The sequence below is a fragment of the Panthera onca genome, chromosome B2 (genome assembly GCF_046562875.1).
Source record: "Panthera onca isolate mPanOnc1 chromosome B2, mPanOnc1 haplotype 2, whole genome shotgun sequence".
Lineage (NCBI taxonomy): Eukaryota > Metazoa > Chordata > Mammalia > Carnivora > Felidae > Panthera > Panthera onca.
In genome coordinates, this window is record NC_138343.1 from 36,995,568 (window position 1) to 37,016,170 (window position 20,603).

A 20,603-nucleotide genomic window follows, 5' to 3' on the forward strand; every position below is an offset into this window, starting at 1 on the left:
GGCTTAGAGCTTCCATTCCCTCTTGGAGTCTGCCACTCTCCTCAGATCTCCATGTGTTCACCAACTGGAACCCCCTCCTTTTGGTTTTTTTATGGAGGTTTCATTGCATTATATAGGCATGACTGATCCACTCCTTGGCCATTGGTGATTGATTCAACTTGCAGCCTTCCCCCCTCCCCGGAATTGGGGGTAAGACATTCCTGGTTCATTCCCCTGGCAACCAGCCCCCACCCTTAGTGCTTCCAGAAGTCACTTCATGATGTAAACCCAGTTGTGGTGGAAAGGGGCTTGTTATGAATAACAAAACACCCATTTCACCTTTATGGCTCAAAAGCAATTTCAAGAACCGAGGACAAGAGACCAAATCTTATAACAAAAATACTCCCACTGTTCTTGTAATTTGTGAAATTGCAAGGTTTTTGGGAGATGTGAGCCAGGAACCATGGATGAAGGCCAAATTTATATGAGAAATGTATTTTGGTCACCTGAATGACCAAATCTGTGTATTTCTTATAAATCACAGTAGCATAGGAAGCTGTTGCCAATTACATGAACACACACTCTTTTTATGGAGTTGGTAAAAAAAAGAGTCTCCAAAATCATGACCTTCATCAAAAAGACAGCACACCACAGGGAGTCATGCCTCAAGCTGACAGTACACCACCTTTGGAACAATTTGAAAGTCCATGCACAGATTTCACCTTTTGGACAACAGAAGAACAGAAGCTTTTGCAACAAGCTTTGAAAACATATCTAATAGCCCTGAAAAATAGGGAAAAAATAGCAGAAGCAGTGCCTCGCAAGACAGAAGAAAAACAACCTGAAATAATATAAGGGACTTGTTGAGACAGTAAAAGCAGAGGAAGACGCTCAAGGGCAAGTACTGAGTACAAGTACAGCTGTGACATGACCTGATGATAATCTTCGTTGTGTGTGCATTTAGAAAATCAAACAGAAAATATTGTACAAAAAAAGATCTGATAGAACTCATCTAATAAGTCACCTGGGCTGGACATTTTCTTTATGGGAAGATTTAAAAATTATTTTCTTTTTTTACAACTCAAGTTTTAAAATTGTGGCAAAATACACAGAACATAAAATTGACCATTTTAACCATTTTGAGGTATATGGTTCAATGGCATTAAGTACATCCCCAATATTGTGCATCCATCAGGACCATCCATTTCCGGAACTTTTGCATCATCCCAAACTGAAACTCTCTATCCACTGAACAATAACTCCCCCATCTGTCCCCTCCACAAGCCCTGGTAACCTGTATTCTATTTTCTGTCTCTATGAATTTGCCTATGCTAGGTATCTCATTTAAGTGGAACTATACACTATTTGTCCTTTTGTGCCTGGCTTATTTCATTTAGCATGACATTTTCAAGTTCTGTCATTTGTGGCGTGTGTCAGAATATCAGTCCTTTTTATGGCTAATGTAAGTTAATGTTCCATTGTATGGATATACCCCGTTTTTTAAAATCCATTCATGTGTTGATAGACATCTGTATTGCTACCAACCATTTTTCCATTGTGAGTAATTCTGCTGCAAACATCGGTGTGCAATTATCTGTTTGAGTCTTTGCTTCCAATTCTTTTGGGTAATACTTAGAACTGGAATTGCTAGGCCATATGGTAATTTTATGTTTAACTTTTTGAGGAACCATCAAGCTGTTTTCCACAGTGGTTACACTATCTAACATTGCCTTCAGCAATGCGGGAGGGTTCCCCTTTCTCCACATCCTTGCCAATGCTTGTTATTGTCTATTTTGTTGACAATAGCTATCCTAATGGGTATGAAGTAGTATCTCATTGTGGTTTTGATTTGCATTTCTCTAATGGCTAGTTATAGTTGAGCATCTTTTTATGTGCTTATTGGCCATTTATATATCTTCTTTGGAGAAGTGTCTATTCAAATCCTTTTACCTCCTTTGTCCAACATGAAGAGATTGATTGGTGAAGGGGAAGTAATATAAAGTAATTGCTGTTAGATGGTATATTCCATGAGGGTTAGAGGTCTTATCAGTATTCCCAGCATCTCAAGGAGTTCCTAACACATGGTAGGCACTGATAAACTTACTGGGTGAATGAAAAATAATCAGTGACCTTGAAAGGAGCAGTTATGTTGTTTTGGAGATTGAGATAGAAGAGGCAAGATGTGTCATAGTTAGAAGTATAATATCACTTATTCATAAATCTGCATGTTTATAGAAGTCACCCAGGAAGTTTTTAAAAATATAGATTCCTGAGTCTCACTCACAGAAATTCTGATTTAGTGACTGTGGTAGACAGAATAATGGCCCCCCAAAGATGTCTATGTCCTAATCCCCAGAACATGTGAATCTATTATATGGCAAGGTGTGGGGGGACTAAGGTTACAGATGGAATTAGGGTTGCTAATCAGCTGACTTTTGGACAGGGAGATTATCCTGGATTATCCAAGTGGGCCCAATATAATGGCAAGAAGCCTTGTTTGCAAGGAGGGAGATGGAAGAGCCAGAACCAGAGAGATGGCATTGTGATAAAAATTGGACTGGCTATGGGTGCCTTTGGAAAAGGTTTCTTTTTTTTTTTTTTGTAATTTAACTTTATTTTTTATTTTTTAAAATTTACATCCAAATTAGTTAGCATATAGCGAAGCAATGATTTCAGGAGTAGATTCCTTAATGCCCCTTACCCATTTAGCCCATCCCCCCTCCCACAACTGCTCCAACAACCCTCAGTTCTCCATATTTATGAGTCTCTTCTGTTTTGTCCCCCTCCCTGTTTTTATATTATTTTTGTTTCCCTTCCCTTATGTTCATCTGTTTTTCTCTTAAAGTCTTCATATGAGTGAAGTCATATGATTTTTGTCTTTCTCTGACTAATTTCACTTAGCATCATACTCTCCAGTTCCATCCACATAGTTGCAAATGGCAAGATTTCATTCTTTCTGATTGCCGAGTAATACTCCATTGTATATATATATACCACATCTTCTTTATCCATTCATCCATCAATGGACATTTGGGCTCTTTCCATACTTGGCCTATTGTTGATAGTACTGCTATAAACATGGGGGTGCATGTGTCCCTTTGAAACGACACACCTGAATCCCTTGGATAAATGCCTAGTAGTGCAATTGCTGGGTCATAGGGTAGTTCTATTTTTAGTTTTTTGGGAAAGTTTGACATTATTATTATTTTTTAATGTTAGAGAGAGAACAAGCGGGGGAGGGGCAGAGAGAGAGGGAGACGCCGAATCCAAAGCAGGCTGCAGGCTCTGAGATGTCAGCACAGAGCCCGACACAGGGCTCAAACCCACAGACCATGAGATCATGACCTGAGCTGAGTGGGTGCTTAACTGACTGAGCCACCCAGGCACCCCAACATTATATTTTTTTAATTGGTTTGTTTTTTTTGGGAATGTTAGTGTGATGTGACAAAGAATTCCTACTGGACCCTAGGGACCACATCCTCTTTTACATTTAAAAAGGTTCACCAGCCTGGTTGAACTGGCCAGTGTGGTAGTTAAGGTCAAATACCACTAGGATTTCAGCAATGCACTCATCAAAGTTTTTAGGATCTCCTTGTAGAGAAACGGTGGCTGGATGATAAGTTAGTTTTGCAGAGTTTTAATGTTTTACATACCTGTATGTAAAGAATGTTGATGAACAATAGATACTAACTGATAGATAGGTAGATGAGTGATAAATAGAATTGAGAGAGAATTTCTGCCCTCCCAGGAGTTCTAACTAGCCATGGGAATGTACAAACAGTGTATGGCACACTCTGATGACAGGAAATAAGGGAAACAGTGCGAATGAAGAAAGTGAAAGTATGTTGTAAATTAAAAGAAACTATTTTCACAATCCCAGGCTTTTCAGTAGGTAGGCGGAGAACTTGAATTTTAATGGTAACAGCAACAGCTCCTGTTGAGGAGCTGATGCCATCAGCACCATGTGAGGACAGATTCTTGAATTTCTGACTCCTGAACAAACTCTCATCATACCTTCTTTTAATTTTCTCATAGGATTGCATTTTCCTATTCAAGGAATATCAGACATCTTTTCATAAGACAAGGAAACAGATTTTAGAGTCCTCAGGAGAAAAATCTTTTGAGGTTTCAGAAATGTATATATTTGGAAAATTTGAAGCTTTCTGCAAAAGACTGGAGAAGGTAACCATTATGCAGTCACTTCGCCCACCCCCCCGCCCCCCCCCGCCCCAACCCTTTCTGGTCATTTCATACTTTATGGAGCACTACTGGGAATTACTGACCTGGATCTCTTGTCTCACTATTGATATGAATCATCTCCTATTACTTACAGATTACTTACAGATCACATTTTGATATAACTTATTTTTCATTCCTGATGACGGCAGGGCTATTGCACACTTTCACCTCTCTCAAGACCTCAATTCTACCTCTATTTATAGACCTTGACCTTAGAAAACTCTGTGTCTAATGATTGTATTAGGCTGAGGAAAAGTGTGTGGTGAAATACCTGCAATACCTGGCAGAACCCAGTAGTTGTATAATATCTGGATGTATAGACACATCCTTCTAGACCAGTTAAAAATGGGGTATAGTTAAACACTATGTGGGTGATGCCTTTGCTGGGCAGACACGAGTCTGCACCTTTGATTTATGTATTAGCACTAGCTGGGGAGGAGTGGTATTTTTTCAGGGGGTATAGGGAAGCCAATACCAGAGGCTTCTCGGACTCAGCTTTTGAAACGTTTATAAAGATCTCATGTAGATATCCTTTCCCCTCCCCCACCAGTTTGCCAACTCCCTATGTCCTGGTAATGCTTAGGATTCTGTTCATCATTTTTTGGAAATCAGTGAGGGCATTACACAGCTTGAAGGGCATCTCCTGGACATGTCTGGATGCCTAGTTTTCATTTGTAACCTCCTGATCCAGCCCGGATAAGAAAGTATGGATGATGTAGAGAACCAAGTTATCGAGTAGAGTCCTTAATACATATTTGTGTGGGGCTGGTTTTTTTAGCAGCTTTATTGAGATATAATTCATATACAGTACAATTCACCCATTCAAAGTGTACAAGTCAGTATTTTCTAATATATTCACAGGGTTGTGCAACCATTACCAAATATAATTTTAAAATATTTTTGTTTCCTCTAAAAGAAACCCTGCCCATTACCTGACACACCCTATTTTCCTCTCTACCTACCCCTAAGCAACCACTAATCTACTTTCTGTTTCTATAGATTTGCCTATTCTGGAAATTTCATATAAATGAAATCATATAATATGTGGTCTTTTGTGAGTGGCTTCTTTCACTTACAATAATGTTTTCAAGGTTCATCCATGTTGTAGCATTATATTTTATTGCTGAATAATATAGCATTGTATGGTTGCTACATTTTATTTACTCATTAGTTGATGGACATTTGGGTTGTTTTCACTTTTTGGCTATTACAAATAATCCTGCTGTGAACACTTGTGTACATGTTTTTGTGTGGATATATGTTGTTGTTTCTCTTGAGTGTATACATAGAATTGGAATTTCTGGGCCACACGGTAACTTTTTGAGAAACTGCCAAGGTATTTTTCAAAACAGCTATATCACTTCACATTTTCATCAGCAATGCATGAGGGTTTTGATTTCTTCACATCCTTGTCAACCTTATTATTGTCTACCTTTTTGAATTTAGACAAACTAGAGGCTGTGAAGTAATATCTGTTTCATTGTGGTTTTCACTTGCATTTTGCTGAAGACTAATGATGTTAGAACATCTTTTAATTCACTTATTTATAATTTTTCTTGGGAGAAATTTATATTCAAATCCTTTGCACATTTTTAATTTGTTTTTTTGTATTTTGATTGCTGAGTTGTAAGAGTTCTTTATGTATTCTGGGTATAGGTCCCTTATCAGTTATTATTTGCAAATATTTTCTCCCAATTTGTGAGTTATCGTTTCACTTTCTTGATGGTGTCCTTTGAAGCACAATAGTTGTTCATTTTGATAAAGTCAAATTTATGAAATGTATTTGTTGTTGTTGTTTGTGATTTTGGAACCATAGGTAGGAAACTATTATATGAAGATGTTTTGTGAACAATAGAGATTTCTTTACCCTTAGTTTTTCTAGGAGCTAGGACCCCTGTCAACTTGGGTATAATTCTATACTTGGTAGAGTTTCAGGGCTAGACCTTAATGATTAGCCTATTAGCAGTAAAGATCTTTGGTGGCAGGTCTAATGCTGGGCTTAATGGGCATCCATTCATGAAGTAGCAGCCCAAATATTCCTGATGCTGAAGGGAGTGGGCGGTAATGGCCAGCTGCACTAGCTCCTTACCCTACTCTACCTCTAGAAAAGCTGTGCCTCTAATCTTAAGGGCACAATTTCATGCCACAAGGGCTCAGCACCAGAGCTAATGCCACCCGCCCCCCCACCCCCCCCTGCCCAGAGACCTCACCTAAAGTGCATCCCGATTGCTAGGTTATCCCAATACCCCTGTACTAAGAATGCCTTAGATGATTGGCATTGCTCCCATGTGTAACTGGTGGATATTGGTATCCAGATTTGCAAAGCTGAGGCTATAAAACTTACCCTGAAGTGTGGCAGGGTTTTGCATGTTTTTCCAGAGGTGATTAGTTACTGAGCTGCCTGGATGGGCTTCCCCTGATGAGTGGGGCACAGTAGCAACCACTGTTGGGCTACCTCTCTGAACTCTAAAATAGTAGAAGAGGGGAGTCAGAAAGGCAAGCTAAATCAGAGCCTATTAGGGAAAGCTGAGATTGATGTCAGGATCAACAAGTACCAAAGTCACAGGACAGACAGGACTGAGGTTGGGGTTGGAGAACTGAGACCTCAGACTTGGGCAGAAATGTTTAAGGAACAAGTGAGGAAAGTTCTAGTGTGTCACTAGGTTGCACCTTCTTTTGGTAGATGGAGACTTGATGGGGCATTAGTGTTAGTGTGTCCTAAGGAGCCAGAACTAAGGAAGTACAGTATCCTTTGCTTCCTTTTCCTCTTCCTGCCATGTAAATTTTGGTGAATGTTGATGCTTCCCAGAGCCCTGTCTTTAGTTTTGTTTGCTTCTCACCCTGAACATTTGTGGGAGAGAAGAGATGGGATGGGAAGCTGGTATTTCTGGGGGTAGATTTAAGGAACTGGAGCTAGTAGGTAGGGTAGGGGGACATTGAGATGAGGCAATCATAGCAAGTTGAGAACTGGGAAAGATGCCAAGGTTGGTGAGCAGAGAAGGGATCACAAGTTGGATGTCAATACTGAGGGGTCAAAAGCTGATAAAGAGTGAGTTGGTGAAAAAGCCAAGAGGAGGACAAACAAGCAGGGGTATGGTCATGGCTGATCACCATGACTGGCTTTCACATTGCTGCTAGGTGGTGTTGGGGGTAGGAGACACACTGGCTAAGTTGGAAAGGCCAAGCATGGGACTGACTGCTGTCTCTGCTTTTGGCCCCTCATCCACCCATGGACAAAATGGAGGATGTGTTAGTGACAGGAATTCCATCCTAGTCTCTGGCCCTTGGGACCAGCTGGCACGGTAAGGGATAGCAGGCAGTCTCAGCAGCCTAGAAGAACACAGCAAGTGGGTCGTTTGAGTTCCTTGGTCTGTTTTTTAAAGTTTGTTTTGTTTTTTAAGGTAAGTGGACTGTATGTGTTGGAGAGCCAGGTATTTCTCACCTTTACATAGAGCATATACAGTGTGTTGCAAATTACAGGGGGTTCGTATTTCCTCCAGGTTTCGGCTGGCTTCTAGGATGACAGTGGTGTTTGGAAGTGCACAGAAATAGTGGTGTAAGAAGTACAGTTGCTCTGAAAATGGTCATCTGCGTTGCCAGGTGGAAGGAATTTATGTGAATTCTGCTGGCTGGGTAGGAGGACCAGTACTGTTGTCTTCATGGTGTGTAGTATTTGGAGGAATCCCCTGAAAACAGGTTCATTTTGTTTGGCCTTGGACCGATGGGTCTGCCCTGGAGAGCTTTGAGCATTATTCTCCAAAGCAGGAATCAAAGTGGGGAATCATTGATGAAGGTTAAATAACTGAGTAGCCTGTAGATGTGAAGGACTGTTGTTTTTTGTTGTTGTTGTTTTGTTTTGTTTTGGTTAAGTGGTGGTGTTGGTACATCGAGATGGAAGCAGCCATTTGTGCAGTAAAGTTCATTTTGAGGGTTTCCCAAGGCTCTTCAGGGGTCAGAACTGACTGCAGTTGTCTTTAGGCTTCTTGGGACTTCTGTTGCTTGAATGCAGGTGAAAGGGAAAACAGATGTGGATTTCTGCTAGTCTGACATTTCAGAATTGTGGTGAGGGCCAAGAAGAATGGTAAAGGATTTTAATTAATTAATTAATTAATTAATTAAAAAATTTTAAAATGTTTATTTATTTTTGAGAGAGAGACAGAGAGAGACAGAGAGACAGAGAGACAGAGAGGGCACAAGCGCCCGGGGAAGGGGCAGGAGGGGGTGGAGGGGTGGGGTTGCGGAGAGAAAGAGGGAGACACAGAATCTGAAGCAGGCTCCAGGCTCCGAGCTGTCAGCACAGAGCCCGACATGGGGCTCACACCCACGAACCATGAGATCATGACCTGAGGCAAAGTCAGATGCTCAACCGACCAAGTCACCTGTTCTCTTTTTAAGATTACAGAAATGATAACGATTGTGCAGACATATTCAGCCTTGAGTAATTCCACCATAGAGGGAATAGATATTATGGCAATAAAATTCAAAAGTATATATCAAGGCGTTAAGAAAAAACAGTATGACATTCTGGATCCAAGAAGGACAGAATTTGATACAGATTTCTCAGAGTTCATGACAAAAATCAATGGTTTAGCGGTAAGTAATTATACGTACTTTTACTTTAGTAAAGCTGAAATGTAATAGTACTGGAATTTACATATCTACTATATAAGTTACTCTTGTGTAATTGATCAAAACTATTTGCCAGTGTGAATAATTTTTAAACCAGTCCACAAAATATTTTCCTCAAAATAAATGAGAAATGAGCATATTCAGTAAAAAGATATCAACGAATAACAGAAGCCCAAAAGGCTATTGTAGCTGGGGTTCATGTCTAGTTTGCGTCAGAATTTGTATTCCATTGTTACCATTATTGTTATGCCGAGGAGCCCATGTCGATTTTCCCGTCTAAGAGAAGATGTGTCATCCTTATTGTTTGTTTTAAATGTGAAAAGATTTGAGGACAGATTAGGAAGATTGATTGCCCTCCCAGACGTGGCCTTGCACTTTATGGCCACATTCTGTCTGCAGCTTAGAGCACAGCTCTAAAAAAGACCTCATCCTGTTTGTCATAGCTTATGGGGTAGCAGAAGGATGAAGGGTACTTAAAAAAAATATGTCTGGTGGGACCACAACATATTTCTCTCCCACCTTTTGGGCTTACATGACCTCAGTTACTCTCTTATCATAAAGTACTGTAAACCTAGGCTTAGCCCCAGGGAATGGTCTCTTCTTGCTGTAGAATGTCCTGGAGATACAGAGAGGGACAGGAATATACTCTGTCCACTTCCTGAACCTGAAATTCTTGCCATGATGGTGAAAAAAATTATATATATTTTCCTCATTTATTTTTTAAAGATTCTTTAAAAACTATATTAAGGTAATCTGGGCAATATAAATAAGAATGACCCTAAAATTCTAACAACATCCTTTCTTTTTGGCATAGATTCCCTTTCAGTTTTTGAAAGTTAGACTGTTTGATATTTAAGATATATTTTAGTTATTGTTTATACTGTTTGTCTAGTTGGGCAGGGTGGAGTTTGCTCCCAAAATGCTTTAGGAGTTGCATCTTTATAGCAATGGGAATTTGTGGGTTTTGAAAAAAATTATTGCTTATTTTTATGATTTATTTATTTTTAGTTTTATTAGTTTATTTAGTTTATTTAGCCTTTTATTTTATTATTTTTTTTTTAATTTTTTTTCAACGTTTATTTATTTTTGAGACAGAGAGAGACAGAGCATGAACGAGGGAGGGTCAGAGAGAGGGAGACACAGAATCTGAAGCAGGCTCCAGGCTCTGAGCTGTCAGCACAGAGCCTGACGCAGGGCTTGAACTCACTGACCGTGAGATCATGACCTGAGCCGAAGTCGGCCGCCTAACCGGCTGAGCCACCCAGGCGCCCCTTATTTAGCCTTTTAGTTTTGTTGATTGTTTCCTTCACTGGGCAGAAACTTTTTAGTTTGATGTAGTCCCAATAGTTTACTTTTGTTTTTATTTCCCTTGCCTCAGGAGACATATCTAGGAAAATATTACTACAACCAATGTCAGAGAGATTATTATTTTTCATCTATGATAAGCGTACTCTTTAATCCCCATCATCTATTTCCCCCATCCTCTCACCCACCTCCCCTCTGGTAACCATCAGTTCGCTATAGTTAAGAGTCTGTTTCTTGGTTTGTCTCTCTGTTTTTTTTTTTCCTTTACTCATTTGTTATGTTTATTAAATTCCACATATGAGTGGAATCATATGGGTGTTTGTCTTTCTCTGATTGACTTATTTTGCTCAGAATCATACTCTCTAACTCCATTCATATTGTTGCAAATGGCAAGATTTCACTCTTTTTAATGGCCGAATAATGTTTCATTGTGTATATACCACATCTTCTTTATCCATTCATCTATTGATGGACACTAGGGCTGCTTTCATAGTTTGGCTGTTGTAAATAATGCTGTCATAAAGATAGGGGTGAATGTATCTTTTTGGATTAGAGCTTTTGTATTTTGGGGGGTAAATACCCAGTAGTGTGATTACTGGATCATAGGGTAGTAGTATTTTTAGTTTTTTAAGGAACCTTCATGAATTTTCTACAATGGCTATACCAATTTGCATTCAGCAACAGTGCAAGATAGTTCTCCTTTCTCCACATCCTGGCCAGCACTTGTTATTTCTTGTGTTTTTGATTTTAGCCATTCTGACAGGTGTGGGGTGATAGCTCATTGTGATTTTGATTTGCATTTTCCTGATGATGTGTGATGTTGAGCATCTTTTCATGTATCTGTTGGCCATCTAGATGTTTTCTTTGGAGAAATGTTCATGACCTCTGCCCATTTTTTAACTGGATTATTTGTTTTTGGATCAGTTCTTCATATATTATGGATACTAACCTTTTATTGGATATGTCATTTTGCAAGTATCTTCTCCTATTCAGTGGATTACCTTTTAGTTTTGTTGATGGTTTCCTTCGCTGGGCAGAAGTTTTTTAGTTTGACGTAGTCCCAATAGTTTACTTTTGTTTTTATTTCCCTTGCCTCAAGAGACATATGTAGAAAAATATTACTACAGCCAATATCAGAGAGATTATTGCCTGTACTTTCTTCAAGGATTTTTATGGTTTCAGGTCTCACATTTAGGTCTTTAATCCATTTTGAGTTTATTTTTGTGTATGGTGAAAGAAAGTGGCCCAGTTTCATCGTACATCCTGTTGCCCAGTTTTCCCAACACCATTTGTTGAAGAGACTGTCATTTTCACATTGTATATTCATTCTCCCTTTGTCAAAGATTAATTGACCTTATAGTTGTGGGTTTATTTCTGGGTTTTCTGTTCTATTCCATTGTTCTATGTGTCTATTTTTATGCCAGTACCATATGTTTTCATTACTCCCTCTTTGTAATATAACTTGAAATCTGGAATTGTGATACCTCCAGTTTTTTCTTTTTTAAGATTGCTTTGCCTATTCAGGTTTTTGTTTTTGTTTTTGTTTTTGTTTGTGGTTCCATACAAACTTAAAGGTTGTTTGTTCTAGCTCTGTGAAAAATGCTCTTGGTCTTTTGATAGGGATTGAATTAAATTTGGAGATTGCTTTGGGTAGTATAGACATTTTAACAATATTTCTTCTAATTCATGAGCATGGAATGTCTTTCCATTTCTTTGCATAGTCTTCAATTTCTTTCATCAGTGTTTTATAATTTTCAGAGTACAGCTCTTTCACTTCTTTGATTAAATTTATTCCTAGATATTTTATTGGTTTTGGTACAATTATAAATGGGATTGTTTTCTTAATTTCACTGTCTGCTGCTTCATTATTGGTATACAGGAATGCAACAGATTTCTGTGCATTGATTTTGTATCTTGCAACTTTACTCATCTCTAGGTCAGTCATATCCCATAAATAATGAGCAGAAAATGCAAACAAACCTCATAGGTAATTTTAATTTTTCTAGCAGCCATATGAATAATAGTTCAAAGAAGCAAGTGAAATTAATTTTGATAATACACTTTTCCCAACCCAACAGAATTCAAAATATTACCATTTCAACATGTCACCAAGGTAAAAATCTTTGAGGGGAACCTGGGCGACTCAGTCAGTTGAGTGTCTGACTTCGGCTTAGGACATGATCTCATGGTTCATGAGTTCTGGCCCCATATTGGGCTCACTGCTGTCAGCACAGAGCCCACTTTGGATCTTCCATCCCCCTCTCTCTCTACCATTCCCTCGCTTTTGTTCTCTCTCTCAAAAATGACAAAATAAAAAAAAATTAAGATAAAAACCATTGAGATATTTTATATATTTTGTGTGTGTAGGTGTGTTAAGTCTTTAAAATCTAGTGTGTATTTTACTCTCAGAGCACATCTCACTTCCAAGTAGTGACATTTCAAGTGCTCAGGAGCCACATGTGGCCACCATACTGGACAGTGCAATTCTAGATGCTTAGATGGTAGGTATGTTTAAGGCAATTTTGATTCTATAGGAAAAACATTAATTGTTGCTAAACAAAAATAATCTCTCCCTAATGCCCCAAATCAATTGAATATTAATATTTTCTTTTAGATACAAATACAGGCATTTATGAACAGTACTTTTGGAAAAATCTTGTCTTCTCAGCAGGCCCTTCAGCTTCTTCAAAGGTATTTATAGTGCATTAAGCAGTATAGTTTCTAGGTGGGATAACTTTGTATTTGAAAATACAATTTCAAATAAGATATTTTTGGAAATCTCTCCTCCATAAACTTTAAGACTTATAAACATTAATCTTTAAATTGCCATTAAATAGATTGGTAAAAATTTGAAATATAGTATGATATTTCTCATTGGATTTTTTGAAGCAGAAAGTCTTCCAATAAGAAAATGAAATTATTTCACATGATTTTTCCTCCAGCTGGGTAATATATCTGAAGTTGATTTCATAGATGTTATTGGAAAGGGAACAAATAATATTTAATTCTGCATACTGCAAGGATTTCTAGAAGTGAAATTATCAAAGGGTAGCAGATCCTCAAAGTTCTCATTTTTCCTCCGGAGTGCTCCTGCTGCTTCCTTTTCCTCTATTCCTGACAATGGTGCTCTCCTAAAGAGCAGGGCAGCCTGGACTAGAAGCCATTTCCTTTGAGTTCAGGGAGGGCTCATGGCTCATGTTAGGGATCCTTCGGGAATGCTCCCATGAGAGCCAGTGCATCTGGTTTGGGCCCAGCTTTGCTATATAGCCCCACGTCTCTCTAATGTTGGATCATACCAGTGAGACTTTACCTCATGAGACCAGTGAAAGAGTCAAAACAGAAAATGATTTGACAAATGGTAATACTGTACAGACAGATGGCAGCACCATTTTCTTTTTGATTTCTCTGTCTCTGTCTCTTTCTGTGTGTGTGTCTTTCTTTTTACCCATAGTACACTGGTGTTAATTCACTTTCTTATCAGGATGTTATTATCCTAGTATTTCCGGTGCATCACTTAGTCTGAAGGTGGAAGTGATATTTGGCAGATAGATCATTGTTTTGATTATGGCTATTTGGAATTATGTGAGCATTACTGTTGTCAGAGGGATGCTCAGTGTGTTCCCCTCCATCTTTGCGAAGTCAACCCTTGCCCCCCATCTTTTCATTTTCAGTTTAAATGTCCTTTTCTAAGGAAGTCTTTCTTGCCTCCCCAGACTTGGCTGGGTTCCCTTGATACATGCATTCCTGGTCCCCTTGTAATTTAAATGATTTTTTTAACGCATAGCTCTTGACTAAGTCTACATTTCCCATAAGATAACTGGAGGCTCCAAGAGGGCTGGCTCCACACCTGTCTTGTTCCTCACCACATCCTCACGTGCATGAGGTCTGGCATGAGTATTTGTCAAATGAGTGAATGAATGGATTTTTAGGATGGCAGCAATTCTTAAGTATGTTTCTCATTGACTTTTTAATTATTCACCCTCACTCACTTTCAGATTCCAGAAGCTGAACATCCCCTGTCTTCAGTTAGAAATAAACCATACCATCGAGCGTATTCTTCAGTATTACGTGGCTGAACTTGAAGCTACAAAGAAGGCAAGGGTCATGTTTATAAACAGAGTGGTACCTTAGTACAAAAAAAAAAGTATTCTGAAAGTATTGCCCTTATTATCTGGTGCCAAGCTTTTCAAAATGACCCTTTCACTGCTAAGTACCTCTGATGTGCCCCTCCAAATGTGGGAAGGTGTTGACAGTGTATGTCACTGGGCAGCCAGATTTACATCCCTATGCTCTTAAGAACAGGGTTTGTTTGTTTTTGTAACAGCATTTATGTGTGTGTTGGAAAGCCCATTTAAGTTAATATTTCTGTGTAGAGAAATATGGGCTCTGGAGAATATTGTGACAGATATAATGTAGCTTATTGCTCCCTTATTTGAATATCTCCTTAAAATTTGGGATAAAATACAGAAAAAAATATACATGTAATGGGAAATAAGGGTTTAGAGAGAATTAAATGTCATATATTGGAGACATCGTAGTTTCTGAGCCACAGATGATCTCTAAAGTGCATTTACATATTTATTGACTAGCTCCTATACATAAAACATGTGAGTGCAAATGTATTGAATATCTTTTGCCTTTTCCATTGTATTGAATTTTAAACATCAACACCGTATCCTTAATTCCAGCTTTATCATTCTCAAAAAGATGACCCGCCTCTTGCTCGCAACATGCCCCCTATAGCAGGCAAAATACTTTGGGTGAGGCAGCTCTATCGCCGGATAAGTGAGCCCATCAACTATTTCTTCGTAAGCCAATAATTCCATTTATAGTATGAGGATTACAGTAGTTTTAATAGAAGATGTATATTTTATCCGATAACGTTTGTGTCCAATAAAGTAGTGAGAGCTAACTAATTCTTTCACTGGCAAAAAAAAATTAGTTTATAAATATGCCTGAGGGTGACCAAGCCAATTCCTTCATGTTTAGTAGATAAGCTCACTTAATTGCAGTTAATCTCTAAGGGGGAGAATCTTATAACTTTATGGCTTTTAGTAATAAAACATACTTTATCAAGGCTTTTAAAGAGTCATTGTTTTGAAAATAATAAAAGTACAAGCATAATCCTGAAGCTTACTTCTCTGTGTGGACAGATATGTCACTGACATATATAAGTGGAAATGAAGACAGTCTTAGTATATTCTTTTTAAAAAAATTTTTTTAATGTTTATTTATTTTTGAGAGAGAGAGAGAGAGAGACACACACACACACAGAGCGTGAGTGGGGGAGGAGCAGAGAGAGAGAGAGAGAGAGAGAGAGAGAGAGAGAGAGAGGCACACGATTTCGAAGCAGGCCCCAGGCTCTGAAGTGTCAGTACAGAGCCTGATGTGGGACTCAAACCCACGAACCTCTAGATCATGACCTGAGCCGAAGTCAGATGCTTAACCGACTGAGCCACCCAGGTGCCCCAGAGACACTATTCCTGAATAAAGAATTGAGATCTGGAGCAAAGTATAATGGAGTATATGCATTCTCTGTGTCCTTAAGATTATTAGATTTCTGAAAAATCCCAGGATACTCTTAGGCCATGTTGTCATTTTGAAATTGCCAGTTTGTCTTGTCTTTGTTTTTTGTGTGGTTTGGTTTGTTTTTGTAAAGAGACAGAGTAACAACGCAGAGTTGCCTTGCTTCGGGTGGCATCTTATGCCTAAATACAGAAGGAAATAACTACCAAAAATAGTCTTGCAGTAATTTTAATATTTAAGCATTCTTGGGTATTAAATTTTTATTGTTTCTGTTTGACTGCTATCATTTATTTTACTGTTCTCACTATTTGTAAAAATATTAAAACGCTGGCCTTAGAGAAGAGGCCAGGAAGGGGACTCCATTGCTGATTGACTCTGCAGTGAGATTGCTGTGTTTTTGACATCTGTGAGTCAAAAAATAAGGCTTTCAGTTTTTATGTAAAGAAATTTGGTTTTTGTTCTTTGATATACAGTTACTTTTTTTTTTTTTTTTTTTTGGTGTGGAATTTGGAGATTTTCCCTGATATTCACAGCTCAAGGAAAATCAGTCCATTGTATCTTGTCCAGAAAATTGGGAAGGGAATAGAGAATTGAAAGCAGATGCTCTCAGCCTGGCTGGCTGTAAGGCTAGATAGACCTGTCTTCTTAAATCCTTTATTTCCTTTTCTAGTTTTCCCTTTCTGCTGGTAATGTTTCTCTACTTCCATCTTTAGTTTGTATGGCTTTCCTCACCTCTATTTTACTCTGAAGCAAAATCTAAGTTGCTAACATAATTATTTGATGACATTTTAAGTACCAACAGCTTTATGATTTGGATCCAAAAACAACCAACAATCTTTTAATTATAAATCTTTTTTTCCCCTTAAAAAAACAGAAAAACTCAGAAATTTTGTCAAGTGCAGAAGGTAAAGCTGTCATTCGTCAGTATAACAAAATTTCCTATGTTCTGGTGGAATTCGAGGTGGTCTATCACACAGCCTGGGTCAGAGAGATCTCGCAGTTACAGTATGGTGTGTATAAGACTATGCAGTGACACTAAGGAGGGGGTGTTAGGTGATTTTGAATGAATTCATGGTTCTGGAGAATTTTTACATCCCTTTAATGCTACATTATGATGGTCATATTTAGCTTTGGGAATGATACAATTATGTCTTTTTAAAATACAATTGTTTCTTTACAGTTACTAAATAATATTCTGATTTTACAAGCAACAGTTGCTATCACCTTAAAGTTGATATACTTAGATTGTGACTTCCCACTAAGAAACAGTATTTAAAAGTAAATATCGAGACTCTTCATAGATAGTTCTCCGTAGATTTAGGGAAGTTTTCATCTTCAATTTTATCATGTTGTAGATTCAAATCTCAGTCCCAATCAGGGGAGAAAGAATTGCACTTTGCTGGTCTTCCTTCCTTCCTTCCTTCCTTCCTTCCTTCCTTCCTTCCCTCTTTCCATTCCTTCCTTCCCTCCCCCTCCCTCCCTCTTTCCCTTCCTTCCCTCCCTCCTTCCCTCCCCCCTCTCTCCCTTTTTCCCTCCCTCCCTTCCTTCCTTCCATCCCTCCCCCCTCCCTCCCTCTTTCCCTCCCTCCCTCCCTTCCTTCCTTCCTTTCTTTCCTCCCTCCCCCCTCCCTCCCTCTTTCCCTTCCTTCCTTCCTTCCTTCCTTCCTTCCCTCTCCTTCCTTCTCCTTTCCTCCCTCCTTTTTTCCTCCCTCACTTCTTTCCTTTCTTTTTCTATAATGGAATTTTACTTCACTTTGAGCTCCAGTAGATTCACAGTATTAGGGCTATGTCTAGGTACTTCTGAGAGGTGCCAAGGCATTGGGCAGAATTCACTGTGAAGCAGAGGAGGGCTGATTTCAAGCCATCATCCGTCCATGCGGGCATGATCTGGGGTGTTGTTACTGTGTGGGCTCAATTGTCGGGCGGTCCAGGTTCCTGCTTTGTCCCATCTTAGCCTTCAGCTTTATCCATAACCTTGATGGAACCCTGACTGTAGTCCCTGATAGAAAGGTCTCTCCTTCCATACCAGGATCTCCACCCCAGCAGGGTATACAGAATTGCAGGCACAGGAAGCACAAATCCTGCAGTTGGGTCCCTGGGAGTGATGGTACGAGGGGCTGCTCTTTTCCTGCCTCTTGGTTCCTGACCCATATATTTTAGCTATTGAAGACACATCACCATTACAAGCTATTGATTCATTCATGCCTGTGTCCTGGAGGACGGGGCCCCAACTCTGCAGGCTGTCTTCCCCACCTGGCCCCTCAGTTTAGCTTTTAATAAGCCACTCGTATCAGGCCAACTGTTTCTGGGTAATGAGTACAGTAGGACCCTATGGAGGCAGGGTCCATAGAGGCAGCTAAGAGCAACACTCTCAAAGGAGCCTTAAGAGAAACTTAAAATTCACATTCTGGAAAAGGGCAGAAGAGAATTGTTAACTGAAGAATGGAGCATGTTCTGTTTTGCTTGTATAATACCATACACTTTTCTACTTTTCTTTTTCCCGGTGGTTTTTCCTCTTATTGGCACATGCTCAAAAACAAGTTCACCACTTACCAGTTCCATAAAGCTCCTTGTTCCCCCAGCAGAAAATAACGTCTTCCTACTCCAGAGTCCTCTATATGCTTTATCTGCTGTTCTTTCTCATGACACTTACTGCTTTATGGATCTGTCTTATCTCCCCTACACATTCGAAGGATACTCTCTATGTCTGTTTCATCCTTGTAACCTTTAAATAACAGTGATAGCTGACACTTATATAGTTCTTACCATGTGCCAGGCTTTGTCAAAGCACTTTACATATGCAGCTTCCTTTTAAGCCTCATGGCGACCCTATGAGGAACTATAATTATCCTCATTTTATAGAAGAGGAAACTGAGGTACTGAGAGATTAAGCCCCTTGCACAAGATTATCACACAGCTAGGAAATGGCAAAGCTGGGATTTAAATCTGCCTTTTCCTATGAAATGGAAATAAATTGTGAAGTGGAAATAAATTGTTCTGCAAAGCTTCTTGTTGTATTGATGTGGCTATATTTAACAATATAGGAACTCAGAATAATAATTGGGGATCTGGTGTTGGCCTCTTTTAGATGGTTGCTCTATAAAGTTTAATGAAATGCCACTCAGTTCTGGAGCTGACTTCCTGGCTGTCATTATTCTTAGCGGTCTCGCTGACCATTTTGTCCTTTCAAGAAAGCTCAGTACAGACTTAAGGAAGATAGATTTCATTAGATGAACGTTCCAAGGTTATTTTGGAATTTACTTGGGAGGATCAATGATTTCTGGCCCAATTTAAAAAAGATTCCAAACGAATTAAGTAAAATTTTTAGTTGAAATCCTCATGCAACCAACAGCATTAAGAACCATCTCAAGACTAATTGATGAATAAAAGTCAACTAACTTCAAAGGGATATACAGACTATTTTATTTTACTAGAAATTCAATGCAGCCACATTCTATGAAGCAATGTGAGGCTTGGAAGATACATAGGGAATTCTCATGGTAGTAGTGTTTGTTAATATAAGGTGTAATTTAAGCTAGCACATACTCGTCTAGAAGTGTGTTATTATTATGCCTCTAGAAATAATTCATGTTAGGATAACAAATAAGCTATGGCTACTCACCACTGACCAGGATTATTTATTTCAATTCATAATAAAAAGCATGCCTGAAAATTCCTATGTATATGAATGATATTCAGGTGGTAGTTTTGGCGTAGCCTAAAAAAGTCTTCCTCTACAACCTAGAAGTTTACAATGCCATGGTGTTTAATAAATATTAATTATTGATACTGAACTTAGTTACCAGAAATTCAAGATGGAGGCTTAGTTCAGATAAGCCTCTTTAAAGAAGCAGTTTGGGGTTGTGAGAAAGAGTTCATCATATGAGGTGTGTCATATTTTGTAGCGTGTACTCCTTCCATTTCTCTCACAGGGGTTAAATCACAATCCATTAAAATAAACTACATTGCATTATAACTTTCTTAGATCCACTCACAAAAGTATTGCAGTTCATAGCACGAAGACTATATGTTCTTCGTCCATTTTTATCTCTCTGGATCTGATTGTATGGCTTTGCAGACACTCTGCATTCATTTATCTGAGTTTTGAGCACTGACCACATGTCAGATGCTATGCCTTAGCACCTAGGATATCCAAAACTATTGTTCTATTAAGAGGTCAGTACCCAGTGGAGAACACAGGCATGTAAACATGGCTGGAAGCAGGAAAGAAATCCAAAAAAACTAATGCCAATAATCATTTATTTGTAGCTTTACAAGCCACACTTTTTGTGCGACACCCAGAGACAGGGAAGTTGCTGGTTAATTTTGATCCCAAAATTTTGGAAGTTGTTCGGGAAACTAAGTGCATGATAAAAATGAAGCTGGATGTACCAGAAGAGGCAAAGAGATTGCTAAAACTGGAGAGTAAATTGAAAGCAGATAAATTACATTTGCAGGTAAGATAGATTATATTTTTAAATTATTTTTGAGGGAGTTTTTTGTTTCGGTAAAAGAAAAATACATCACTGGAGTTGTGCTGATGTGATATTGAGGGGAAATTTGTTATTACGTTGATTGTTCATTTTTCTTCAGTTTTATTGAGGTGCAGCTGACAAATAAAATTGTAAGATATTTAAAGTGTGCATCATGATGATTTGATATACATATACATTGTGAAAGTATTCCTGTCATCTAATTAACACATTCATTACCTCATATATATACCATATATATATATATATATATATATATATATACCTCATATATATATACCTCATATGTATATACCTCATATATATATATACCTCATATATATATACATACCTCATATATATATACATACCTCATATATATATATACATACCACATATATATATATGTGTGTGTGTGCGTGCGTGCACGCATATATTATGTATATTTGTATAT

The 20,603-nt window shown here is 38.5% G+C and overlaps 1 protein-coding gene across 1 annotated transcript in view; it reads left to right on the top strand.

Annotated features, from left to right (window-relative positions):
- Positions 1-20,603, top strand: part of DNAH8 (dynein axonemal heavy chain 8) — a 330,443-nt gene that overhangs the window by 54,008 nt on the left and 255,832 nt on the right. Inside the window, exons 13-19 of the mRNA XM_078446877.2 lie at positions 4,015-4,161; positions 8,614-8,811; positions 12,767-12,843; positions 14,148-14,247; positions 14,841-14,960; positions 16,553-16,688; positions 19,947-20,134. Of these exons, the coding sequence (XP_078303003.2) occupies positions 4,015-4,161; positions 8,614-8,811; positions 12,767-12,843; positions 14,148-14,247; positions 14,841-14,960; positions 16,553-16,688; positions 19,947-20,134 (966 nt within the window). The remainder of the gene's footprint in view (positions 1-4,014; positions 4,162-8,613; positions 8,812-12,766; positions 12,844-14,147; positions 14,248-14,840; positions 14,961-16,552; positions 16,689-19,946; positions 20,135-20,603) is intronic.